The sequence below is a fragment of the Ochlerotatus camptorhynchus genome, unplaced genomic scaffold (genome assembly GCF_037179485.1).
Source record: "Ochlerotatus camptorhynchus isolate MF236.1 unplaced genomic scaffold, CSIRO-AGI_Acam_v1.1 ptg000467l, whole genome shotgun sequence".
NCBI classification, from domain to species: domain Eukaryota; kingdom Metazoa; phylum Arthropoda; class Insecta; order Diptera; family Culicidae; genus Ochlerotatus; species Ochlerotatus camptorhynchus.
In genome coordinates this window covers 1404833-1418189 of record NW_027040953.1, presented here as the reverse complement: position 1 = coordinate 1418189, position 13357 = coordinate 1404833, and the positions used below count along the sequence as shown (strand labels likewise).

General features: G+C 42.9%; 1 protein-coding gene across 1 annotated transcript; it reads right to left on the bottom strand.

Moving 5' to 3' along the window:
- Positions 1–782: 782 nt before the first annotated feature.
- On the bottom strand, positions 783–4558 carry LOC135712253 (ankyrin-1-like). The gene is made up of 3 exons (XM_065235211.1): positions 4546–4558; positions 2673–4168; positions 783–2545 (listed from the first exon to the last, which is right to left on the bottom strand). Exons 1-2 carry the CDS (start codon positions 4556–4558, stop codon positions 2706–2708), a joined length of 1476 nt encoding a protein of 491 aa, XP_065091283.1. The 3' UTR covers positions 783–2545; positions 2673–2705.
- Between the last annotated feature and the right edge of the window lie 8799 nt (positions 4559–13357).

The window sequence follows — 13357 nt, the reverse complement described above, 5'->3', positions numbered from 1 at the left end:
ATGCGTTCCATGTGACGACAGTTATCGGTTTAGACACCATACTGAATAATAAACTTACCGAGCACTTGGATCTGTTCGGGCTTGCTGCGGCACTGACGAAGAGCACCGGTCATGTCGACGAAAATCTTCATCAGCTCATCCGCAGAGAAGAGATCGGGATTGGCGTTTTGTGCTGGTGGTTGTCTCCAGAATCCAGGGGGGGATGGAGAGCTTTGTCCAGCTGAGGCACCAGACGTTTCTTGACGGGGCCGGATTGCACCCGTGGATTTGCTTGACCGTGTTGCGTATCACGAAGAGGCGGGAAGTCCTCCACCCTGAATGCCGGAATGTTTTCCTTCTTTCGTCCTGGTTGAAATATAATGCGAAATTTGTGTTTTACCTAAGCTTTGAGGTGTCCGGATTATTGTTGATACATACCTTAAAAGGAAGTTAGAGGCTGGTATAACCCATGCTGGATGAGTTTTGGCATCGTTGGATCGCGTACTAAATGGTTCCAATACGTCACACTAATTAAGGAGAATGCGCTAGTTCAAAACAACAAGAGGCATTTAGTGGAGTTTTGCGGAAACCTGTTTGTAAACTTGCAGTTCTTGACGTTCGTGGTGATGCTGAATTCGGAGCTGAAATAAGCGGAGTCGGTGACGTAGAAGCAGTGTTCGAGCGACACGAGGGGAGAATGTTTAGACAAGTGATTCCATTCGACGACCCCTCGTACAATCGTAACCTTCCGAAAGATAATATGGGAGATAATGGATCGTGGTGGCGAAACGTCTGATTGATAAGAGATCATCATCATGTTATTGATTTGTCATCATTGTGTTAGGAAGTGAATAGAAGCACAATTTTACAAGTTAATTACAATCCATACTTTATAATGCCTAATTAGATAATATTAGTTAAAACTAATTACACGTTAATCCTAAAATTATGTTGAATTTATTAAACATATTGAATTTGTGAATTACGAAGCTTGAGACCGATGGTATGTAGGTTGTATTGAATTAAAATAACTTCAAACTCATAATAGTAAACTTTATAGCTTTCAGCTGTCACAACACAAATAAGACGATAGACTACAAAGAGCTCAGAAAATTAGATTTTCGCAACAGGACTAGAGACATTTTCATGATTCTGGGACTCTACTGAACATACTTTATAAAAAAAAATCCCTGATTTTTGGCAAAATATCTTTATAATTCCATGTTTTTAAGGTCTTTTGAAATTCCTTGATAATCCCAGGTTGCCAGTCTGTTAAGGTGTAATTAACTATTATGTATTTTCGAAATTTTTTAGCTAATTTATTTCATTTGCCAACATTAAGTGAATGTGAGTGAACGTGATTCTCTATCCGGTAGTTGATTTCCGCGAAATTTGGAAATCCTATTACTGTGCACTGAATGCTGAGATGTGAAGCGCAGTTCTACCATAGAGGTAACTCTAACACTAGAAGGTCCCGAAATTACGTGCTCAACTTTTTGGCTCAGCTCTGGTACTCTCTTCGGTCCCAAGCTAATCGATTCACCCCTCGAAAATCCACTAACCCCTCATTTTATCTGTCAAACTTTCATAGCGAATCAAAACAAACATTGTGTAGTACTAGAATTTTGACTAGAATGGGGTACGTCAATCGATTTGCTTGGGACCAATAGGCTAGTCAAGTAGTGAGCCAATTTGAAATCGTTAGTTTCGTATTGATTGTTGATTCTACCCAGGGCGTCACAATACAGACTTCAATCGACAGAATCCATACGACGAAGAAACTGCTAGTTTTCTTTTGTCTGTTGCAGTCGAGCAGCTTTGCATCATTCTAGCACCTCAGTTGACGTCTATAAACAAATTGTCTATCGCTATTCTTTCTTTCTCCCATCGCATCATTCGTGTTCCTTTCAAGCTTCGGTGAAGCGGAAGAGTGAAAGAGCACTCGACTTTCATCAGCTAGCCTGTCATGGAGGCGGTCAATCTCGAAGTTGCGCGGCTTATATGACAGAAATCATAATATATGTTTAATGCATTTTGCACATGTAAACATTTGAAGATTACACGTACTATCTTTCCTCCAAATGTTTATTTTAAAAAAGTGACGAGAGCAGGTGACAAAGTGTAGGTGAAAGGAATTGAAAGTCATTATGGTGAGGCTACGTTTCAACTTGAAAACCGATGCTGCAAAGCAAGGCGAGATAAAGTACAGCCAGGCTTTCGTTCTAAGCGTGTTCTTTTTCATGTCAATTTCGCACTGATAGGCTAGCCAGGCGTTATAGAAATGATGCGTTAAACACGTTGCTTGAAAAAAAAAGAAAAAAAAAAACTCGAGCTAATTTTAGAGCTTCGAAAAGGTAGAGTCCCCTTCAATATCCGGAGTGCTGGTGTTTGGCAACTTGTTAATCAATAGTTAGATAACCTGAGCATGTCCATTTCAAGCTGCAACTGAAGTGCAGTCCATTGATCTTCGTCCACCACCTTCACTTCACATCAGCAAGAGCTCAGCAACATTTTTATGACCATGCCATGCTCCGCTATGAAGCGGAACTCAACCGGTATGTAATCGCTTAGAAAAAAATCATGAAAATTTAGGTGCTCTGAGAGTGACATACACGAGCGTCAATTTTTACATAAATTTAAGTCATAACAGACGCGAAATATAGCTCAATAAAACATACTTTTCGTCGAGCAACGAACTTTTCTGTCACGTGTAACATTAGTTATTTCTAAGTGTGTATGCGAGAGTTGCCGTTCGCTCCATGATCGATTAAATAATTTATTACCGCATCGTGCCCATTTTCAGTTGCCAAATGTAGAGGCGTCAATTTTGCTTCATCCGTTGCATGGACGTTAGCATTGTTTGCTAATAAGAGTTCAGCAACATTTTTATGACCATTCAATGCTGCGAAGTGAAGCGGAGTTCTACCGGTAATCGAACAAATGTCAACAGTGGCACTGTTGTCAATCAACAGTTGGATCAAGTGATCGTGTCCATTTTGAGCTGCGAAATGCAGAGCAGTGCATTGTTCTTCATCCACTGCATTCACGTCAACATTGTTTGATATCAAGAGTTCTGCTGCGTTCTTATGACCATTCCGTGCTGCGCTATGAAGTGGAGTTGTACCGGCAATTGAACTAATGCTAACAATGGCACCTTTGTTAATCAACAGTTGAATAAACTGGTCGTGTCCATTTTGAGCAGCTAAATTCAAAGGAGTCCAACGTTTTTCATTCACTGCATTCACGTCAGCATTGTTTGATATCAAGAGTTCTGCAACGTTCTTATGACCATTCCATGCTGCACTATGAAGTGGAGTTCTACCAGTAATTGAACTCTTGTTAACAATGGCACCTTTGTTAATCAACAGTTGGATTAACTGGTCGTGTCCATTATAAGCTGAGAAATGAAGAGCAGTACACTGTTTATCATTCACTGCATTCACGTCAGCATTGTTTGATATCAAGAGTTCTGCAACGTTCTTATGACCATTCCGTGCTGCGCTATGAAGTGGAGTTGTACCGGCAATTGAACTTATGCTAACAATGGCACCTTTGTTAATCAACAGTTGGATCAACTGGTCGTGTCCATTAAAAGCAGCTGAATTCAAAGGAGTCCATCGGTTTTCATCCACTGCATTCACGTCAGCATTGTTTGATATCAAGAGTTCTGCAGCATTCTTATGACCATTCTGTGCTGCACTATGAAGTGGAGTTCTACCGGTAATTGTACTCTTGTTAACAATGGCACCTTTGTTAATCAACAGTTGGATTAACTGGTCGTGTCCATTAAAAGCAGCTGAATTCAAAGGAGTCCATCGGTTTTCACCCACTGCATTCACGTCAGCATTGTTTGATATCAAGAGTTCTGCAACGTTCTTATGACCATTCCGTGCTGCGCTATGAAGTGGAGTTGTACCGGCAATTGAACTTATGCTAACAATGGCACCTTTGTTAATCAACAGTTGGATTAACTGGTCGTGTCCATTTAAAGCAGCTGAATTCAAAGGAGTCCATCGTTTTTCATCCACTGCATTTACGTCAGCATTGTTTGATATCAAGAGTTCTGCAGCATTCTTATGACCACTCTGTGCTGCACTATGAAGTGGAGTTCTACCGTCAATTGTACTCTTGTTAACAATGGCACCTTTGTTAATCAACAGTTGGATTAACTGGTCGTGTCCTTTATAAGCTGAGAAATGAAGAGCAGTACACTGATTATCATTCACTGCATTCACGTCAGAATTTTTTGATATCAAGAGTTCTGCTACGTTCTTATGACCATTGAATGCTGCGCTATGAAGTGGAGTTGTACCGACAATTAAACAAATGTTAACATTGGCTTTGCTGTCAATCAATAGTTGGATCAACTTATCGTGTCCAAAAAAAGCAGCTGAATGCAAAGGAGTCGATCGTTTTTCATCCACTGCATTTACGTCAGCATTGTTTGATATCAAGAGTTCTGCAGCGTTCTTATGACCATTCTGTGCTGCACTATGAAGTGGAGTTCTACCGGTAATGGAACTCTTGTCAACAATGGCACCTTTGTTAATCAACAGTTGGATTAACTGGTCGTGTCCATTTTCAGCAGCTAAATTCAAAGGAGTCCATTGATTTTCATCCACTGCATTCACGTCAGCATTGTTTGATATTAAGAGTTCTGCTACGTTTTTATGTCCATTTTGAGCTGCTAAATGAAGAGCAGTCCTTTGTTCTTCATCCACTGAATTCACGTCAGCTTCATTTTTTAATAAGAATTCACATATTTCAACAAACCCACTTTTCGCAGCAACCAGTAACATAGCCGTTAGGTTTTTTGTTGAGAATGATTTAAAATTTGGTTCAAAAGAGGAAATGATACTCAAACAGTCGCACTCACATGCCCACAGTGCAATCTCCCAGCTTATTTCACACAGATTACTTAAGATCGTGAGGTATACCTGGTTTCCTTCCATTGTGGTCATAGACAATCTTCGAACAACAGGATATGTAGACAAAATGCGTATGAAAATTTCTCCTGACAACGTAAAAATGTTGTCGCATAGATATTTTGCCACAAAGAATTCATTGTAAGACCGATGGCAAAAATTAACCTTCTGCTGGACTACATGAACCAGTTGTGATGTATCTGATTCATGTTCGCATCGTCTTTTAAATTGATCGTGTATTTCTCTATAATATTGATTTTTGAACAATTCCTTACGTACTTCAATGTTTAGCAGCTCCATAGCTAACAACTGATGCTTCAAAATATAATCACCCATCAACGAATCCAATTCAGCGTCGCTCAGAGCAAATTTAGGCTTAAATGTTTCCATAAATTTCTTGTGAAAACATTTTCTTACAAACTGGTCGTACAACTTTGCAATATTCATTTTTTCTTTAGTCAGATCAACGAGCTGATTTGTGTTCTGTTTCTTCAATGAATGGTAATTTTTAAAATTTTCTAAATAAACCTCCCCCAGCATATTTACCATGAGAGGCGCACCACAAATTTCTCCATAATTTGAAGGGATATTTGATTTAAATTTGTTTAAAATATGATTCGAGTAGCTTTGAAAACAATGTTCATCTAAATCTGGGTCGTACCACATCTTTCTCAAATAGTTGATTTGGTCTTCCACACTGAAGGGCTCCAGAAACATAGATCTTACATTAAATTTACTCTCTAATAATACTTGCATATGTTTTCTGGCGCTGATGATGATTCGAATGCTCTTTTTCAACTTGAGTTGTTCCAGCATCTCAATCACCCTGTTGGTGTACGTGGAGTGGATCTCGTCGAAGCCATCTATCTCTATAAGAATGGAATAGCCTCGGCCATCCCTTTCATCTGGGGCATTTTTAATGGCATCGCAATATCGCTTTGAAAGGATCACTTTGAGTACATTAAGCACACCCTCCAAGCTTGAAATGTGTTCTACTTTTCTGAGCTCCATCACCAACTCGCTTAAATACACCAGAAGTACAACGACAGCATTTTGCTTCTGCACTTCAAACGCTACAAACTGAAGCAAGCTAGTCTTCCCCATTCCGGGGTCTGCCAGAACTACGATGATCTGATGGTCTTCAAATGTTTTCCCAAGCTCTTCAACAAACTGAGCGTCACTCATCTGTCGTGAAAGTTCCTCAATGTTGTCTTCCATACATGTTTTCTCAACTTCAAAGACATCTTCGTCATTGGTCGGTTTACTATAATTGTATGTAATACGGCGATTGATGTAATATTTTTGCAATTGTTTTGCTTCCTTACCTTCAAGGTAATCGTTATCATTTTGAATTTCACTAAGACAGTTTAGTATATCACTTTGTTTCAAAGTTGCCTTCATTTTATTCTTGTTAGGTTTATTGAGTTGATCAAATTTTAATACCAGATCTCTAAATATCAGATCGATGTTTCTCAATTTTCTGAGTATATCAGGACAGATCCACGTCTCACACCACGCCCACAGCTCGCTTTCAATAATTGGATGGAAATCATATGGTTGACCCACCGATAGAGAAAAGTCGTCGAAGAATGGCAAAATTTCCTCCTCACTAACAAAACGTGGCAAATGTTTCACCCTTGAATTTTTTAGTAAAAAGTTACTCACCTTTACGGTCTTCTTCATATCAAACTTATCTTTTTTCAGAGCATTAAATAACTGGGCAACATTGAATTGCTCGCTTTCCGAGTTGAAGCTATCTAAAAAACTGCAATACTTCTTTTTTATTGTTAAAACGTCTTTCAGAGGAGTACTATAGGTTTCTAAAATTTTACTGACGGTTCCATTGTTGAAAAGCTCTTTGATTGCCTCTTTAAGGTTTGCAAAATCTTTGTTGATAAAATCGCTCAACACCTGAATAGCTTTTTTGGTTCGATTCAGTTTCAGGTGTCGGGCCTTGGATCCAGAAAATCGTAGGATTTCATCTACTTCTACCTCTTTAGTCGTCACCCACGTACACACCGTTTTATTGTTGTTTTGTTTTCTTCTTATTTTCTTCTTCTTCTTTTTCTTTCTGTTGTTTATGTCTTTATAATCGACATCGGAGATTTTCAATTCCCTATTAGTAAGTATATAGAACTTCTTTTTGTATTGGTCTTTCTTCAAATTTTCAACTACTTTCAGATAGGATTCCAGATACTTGTAAATACTGAAGTCTCCGTTGTGTTGATCTTTTACCACGGTCGGAAATAGTGCATTCAAATCGATATCATTTACCTTGTCATCTTTGGCAAGGGCGTGCTTTACCTGGAGGAAGTGTATCACCTCACGTCCGTCGTCAATGATCACTATGTCATCATACTTGTCGGCTACTGACATTTCATATGCCAATCTGAAACTGTCTCTCCGCATCCGTAGAAAAAAAGCGACTGCAATTTGTTTTTGGAATATTTCACCGTGGTAGCCTGTTTTGCTTTTTCTTTCATATGTTCCGTGTTTTATTAGGTTCAGCATTTTGAATCAACTGGAGAATAGAAGAGAAATAACGCATTAGCGAAAGTGACAAAGTTGCTACAATTTAACGATGGTGTCATCAACAACAGTCCTGTAATGGAGCAGCCAAATGACTTCTACGATATGCAAGTTTGTTATGGGCAGAATGGTTCACATTTTGGTTAAAATTCGGCCGTTTGGAGCCTTGTTAAATTTCCAAAATGGCATCTTTGAAATTTTTGAAAAAAATGTTACATGATCGAAGTGACGTCTGAGACAAAACTTGTTGCCTTTATTATTAAGATTTTTTTTTAGTTCAGCTCCCAAAAGTGGTGTACAAAATATCTCAAAATTTGTTGTTGTTGTTGTTCTTTATTAGTGACATTTTACATCCTGCGGATGCATTCATGTCAGTTAAATTGGTTTTTGTGTAAACAGTGTGTGGGTGTGTTTAGAGTGGTGTGAGGGTGAGTGTTAGTGTTTACGATACAATTCAAAATTCACTTAGCTTTCTTATCGTTTGCTCGTTTCCTGGTTCATCGTCTGCATGCTCATCTCATGGTTTACACTTCTTCTCCATAAATTTCTTCTTTACTTCTTCTATACATATATATTCACCATCTTCATTCTTCATGATCTTCCATATATCTTTTCCACATTATTTTTCGATTTCTCCGTTCCTTCCTTGCGCTTCATTTTTATCTCCATTCTTCTGCATCTTCATACTCATTCATGTCTTCTGTAGTACTTTCGTTTTCTGCTTAATCTGCATCCTTTTTCACTCCATCTTCTTCAATTTCCATTCAGCATCTTCTTCATGAACTCATTTGCTTCCAACATTCATCGGTAACATTCTTCCGCTGCATCTTCTTCCATTTCCTGTCCGACATCTTCTTCCATTCAGACTTCGTTTTTCTTCTGCATCGCTTGTTTGTTCTTCATCCTCCGCTTCGTTTTCTTCCTATATCCTGCACTTTCCTTTCCATTCTATCTTCGCCCTTCAAAGCTTCCGATAAAGTTTGGTTTCATGCAGAAACTTCAGCAACCGCTTCTCAAAATCATCGTCGTTGCGTAACGCCGTAAAAAGGCTTGTGGAATCAATTCCGTATTTCGTCCTGGCCGCTTCAAATTTTCTGCAGTGCAGAATAATGTGACGAACGTCAACTACGGTCCCACAGCATTCACATGCTGGCGGAGCTGTTTTCTTCAGCAAAAATTCATGCGTAACCCTAGTATGACCAATGCGCAGACGAGTGAGTACGCGTTGATCGGCAGAGCTGTACTGATCGATCCACTTCTTCGTTTCCCTTTTGACTTCCTTCAGCTTCACATCTGTCAATTGTGCCCAACGTGCTTCCCATAGGCCTCCCTTAGCTCAGTCGGTAAAGGCGCAGCTACAAAGCAAGACCATGCTGGAGGTGGCTAGGTTCAATTCCCGGTCCGGTCTAGGAATTTTTCGGGTTGGAAAATTTCTCGACTTCCCTGGGCATAGAAGTATGATTGGACTTGCCACACAATTATACAAATGCAAAAATGGTACAGGCATCGAAAGCTCTCAATTAATAACTGTGGAAGTGCACCTAGAACACTAAGTTGAGAGCACGCAATAAGCTAATATGCGATATGAAGCTTGAAATGCGAAGAAGAAGAAGAAGTGCTTCCCATAGCTGACGAAAGACTTGGTTCATGTTCTTGATCGAATCAATCCTTGGTACGGCGACGTTGATTGGTGGACTGTTTCGTGCTTCACTGGCTAGACGATCTGCTTCTTCGTTACCGCGAATTCCGGCATGACCAGGGATCCAACAAAGGTGGATCGGCCGTACACGTAGTGATCCACGGATGCTGCGATCTACCACTCCCTATAGCCGAAAGACAGCTGGCCGAATCAGACAGAATTATAACACATTCGGTTGATGCTCTTGCAGCGATGACGGCCGACTTGATTGCAAAGGCCTCCGCCGAAAACACGCTACATTGTGACGGGAGACCTATTGCTTGCTGAATACTGCTACTAAATATACCTGCTCCAACTATGTTCTCGCATTTAGAACCATCCGTATAAATAGCCAAAGCACGGTTAAACCGGTTAGCCAGCAACTCCTGCACGATGGGACGCACTGTATTCGGGGGATCCCCAGCTTTCACCTTCCGTTTCACATCCCAAACAATATGCGGCTTGGGTTCATACCACTCTCGGTTGGCGAGACGTGTTCGTACAGCGATGTTTGGAAGCTCTACATCAATCGTTGCCAGGCGATCGGACGCTCGTTCCACAACTGGAAGATCGATATTCCTGGAATCCTTCTCCATCAAACGAATTGCAGCACGAATTATGGCTTGCATTGCCATTAAATCGAATCGAATCGAATCGAGGCTAACCGGACCATCCGGTTGTAGATGGGTGCAAGAGTCTGCACCACCGAATCCTTCGCTCTACTGACGAGCCCGATACCGAGTCGTGACGTGACGATTGCTAATCCGGAACACAACAGAGAATCGCGTTGCCCTCGCGGAAGTTTAGCCCCGATCATCTTCAAGATCCGCAGTCTAGAGTCACACGTGTTTTTGACTACCTTGCAATGGTGTTTGAAGGACAGCGACCGGTCAAGGTTGACGCCAACAACTTTCAGTTGATTCGTCCTCGCTACAGCTGTACGGTCGATGAATATATCGTTACTGGGTTCTTGACGGGCCGACGCTTTTCGCCCATTTGTCGACAGCCTGTAGATCTCTATACAGAGGACGCTCCTTACTCCTCCGTACCACCAGCAAAATATCGTCCGCATAGAGAAGCACGGCAACAGTATGCGGCACCAGTCTGAAAATCGGCTGCATCGCTATAAGGAATAACGTGACAGACAACACTGATCCTTGGGGTACTCCGTTCTCCAATGGCATTTCACCCGATAAATGTTCTTCCACGTTTACCCGGAAAGATCTGTCGGTGAGGAAACTGTTCAGTACGTTGAACATGCGCCCACCCATCTGCCACTTACGCAGAGTGCGCAAGATACCGTACCGCCAAGTGGTGTTATACGCTTTCGACAGATCAAGCGATGCAATCAAGCAGTGTTCGTCCCGATTTGGCAATGACCTATCCAACTCCGCCAAGTATGTATCGACGCCTCTCCCAGCTCTAAAGGCGTGCTGCCTCTTATCCAGTCGTCCATTCGACTCCAACTCAGTCGTCAATCTGCGGTTCACGATACGTTCGAACACCTTTGCGATGCAGTTGGTCAAAGTGATAGGTCGGAAAGCAGCAGGTCCAGATTCAGAACAGTTTGGCTTTGGAATCGGCACTACTATTCCGGTTCGCCAGCTGATAGGGTAAACACCACTACGCCAGATTCTGTTTAGAAGCTGCAACAGCGCGTTTTGACGGATACAGGCAGACGTCGGATCATCGGATACCCTACCGTGTCAGGACCTGTAGAGACACTACGTCCTTTGTCGAGTGCCCACAGAAGCTCATCCAGGGTGAAGTACGCGTTATATATCTCGTCGTTGTCCGGAAGAAAATCCACGCGATCCCGTTCCGCTCTTTCCTTCGCTGTTTGAAACAGTTGGGGATAGCTCGAGGTCGCCGATCTCTGCTATTTCTTCCACCTTCTCCGTGTAGCCACCGTATCCCTTGATAACCGCCTTGCTGTATTGTCGTTTGTCTCTCAGGGTGTTCATCGTCCGCCACATTTCTGCCGTTGTGCTGTTAGGTGATATTTTTCCGACAAAGTCCTCCCACAAATGTTCCTTAGCTTCCTTCACTGCCTTCTTAGCCGCTGCCTTCGCTTCCTGGAACTGCTTCAAAACATCCGCTGTGTCCGATCCTGCTGTTATGCTGCGCTTCAGTGCTCTCAGAAGTTTTCGACGCCGCTTAATCGTCGTTTTCACTTCCGGGCACCACCGCTGTACCGATTTAGAACCAACTCGTCCTGATGTTAGAGGAATGCTAGCGGTTGCTGCTGACAATATCCGTTCGACGAACTCATCAACGCCAATCTCGTCATCCGGTTCAATGCTGCTGGAAGTCAGTCGTTCGAACAATGTCCAATCTGCTTGGTCGTAGAGCCATCTTCTTCGCTTCGTGGCGATCTGTGAGAATTCAGTTGAAGAGACGGTGATTGGAAAGTGGTCGCTGCTGTGGGTATCCGGAAGTGTTCGCCAGATAAATCTGGGAGCTACCACCTCCAAACAGATCGAAAGATCTATGGCAGAAAATGAACCGTTTGTTGGATCCACCCGCGTGTGTGATCCGTCATTCAGGATTATCACATGCTCCGTCAGTGTCTTTTCAGCGATGTAACGGCCAAGCGCATTCGATGCCGTAGAACCCCAGGCGGGATGGTGCGCATTGAAGTCGCCAAGTACCAACATTGGCGCGGGCAGACGCTCCAAGAAATCAGTTTAGTTCTGTTCGGCAATGTTCCTGGGAGTTCGGAGATATGTAGATCGACACTACCGTCATTGACGTCGGAAAATGGATGCGAACTGCAATGGCTTGAATATCACAATTGATATCGATGCGCTCGAATGGAACCCCTTCACGGATGGCAAGGCTCACTCCTTGCTGCCAGTACCGACGACTACCGGTTTGAAGAAGCAGGGCGTAGTTCTTGCCGGCAAACTCTGGCGCGACCACACGATTATCCACTTTCGTCTCTTGCAGCGCTATAACGGACGGTTCATGCTGGCTGATGAGCAATTTGAGCTCGCTGATGTAGGCACGTAGACCACGTATGTTCCACTGGAGGGCAATACATGTCGTGGGATGACTACTGCTGACTGTTGCTGATGATGCTGACGGTCTACGCGTTGGACTTGACATATCGGCCGGGTTCTAGGAGGAAACAGAGGATGCAAGACACTCGTGACTGGTCCCACTCTTGTCCCCCTGGACATCCACTTCCCTCATGGGAAGGGGGAGGTTACTTCACGCTCTCCCTCCCCACACCGATTTCAGAATACTGTCTGTTGCAGTAATGCTGACGGTGGAGATGCATCTCGCCTTTGCTGTTGACGACGAACTTCACCGGCGGAAAAATTCCCGAACCGGTCACAATGTTGCTAGTGTTGGCTGACGGTGGATTTTCGATTGGCACTACATGCCGACGGTTGATTTCATTGGGTGTATTAGGCGTAAGCGGTAAATATCGAGGTGGTATTATGGTAGGTAGGTAAGTGGAATGTGATTCTAATGTTTCATAATCGACCGCAGAGGGGGATTCTCCATCAACGGGTTGGGGTAAGACGTCCCGGATGGATCCTCCAGCCTGCTGCGCTCTCTCCTGTGAGAGTGAAGGGGGTACTACACTTTCCCTCCCTTCAAGTCGATCGATGTCGTTGTCCGTTTCGCTTGGCCGGTATGTAGTGTTGGTCGGTAAACGTTTGGAGGAATGAATATTATTGAAGATGCTGATGGGGGGGCGTCTCTTCGATCTCATCCTCATCGACGCTTATCGTTTCCTAGACGGATGTCGGTGTTTTTTCAACGGGCTTCTTCAGCGGTGGGCTTTAACGGCCGGGTGAGGTGTTGTTGGTCCTGTCGTGTCTTTTCTTCTTTTTGTTGTGCCTAGATTCCGTTGTCGCCGGCGATCTACTTCTGAGATGCATCGACGGTGCGGCTATCTGCGATTCTCCGGATTTTCTCATGAGTTGAGAATGCAGGTTCGATTCGATTGCTTGGCTCGATTGACGTTCGGAAGGATGGATCGGTTTACTCGGCTGGGCTAGAGGGGTTTGTTGAACTTGCGGTGTTCGAATCAGTTTAATGTGTCCCATTAATTTGTCAATCTTTTCGTCTTTCTTCTACATCACTTCAAGAAGTTGAGCAATTTGGGCGTCTTTCTCCTCCATTTTCTTTTCTAGTTCCTCCAATTTTTTCCGGTTGGCAGTCTGCTGAGCTGCAGCTGCGGCGTAACTTCCTGTTCCTGTTTCGATTCGCTTGCGTGCTTCAGGGTACGTCA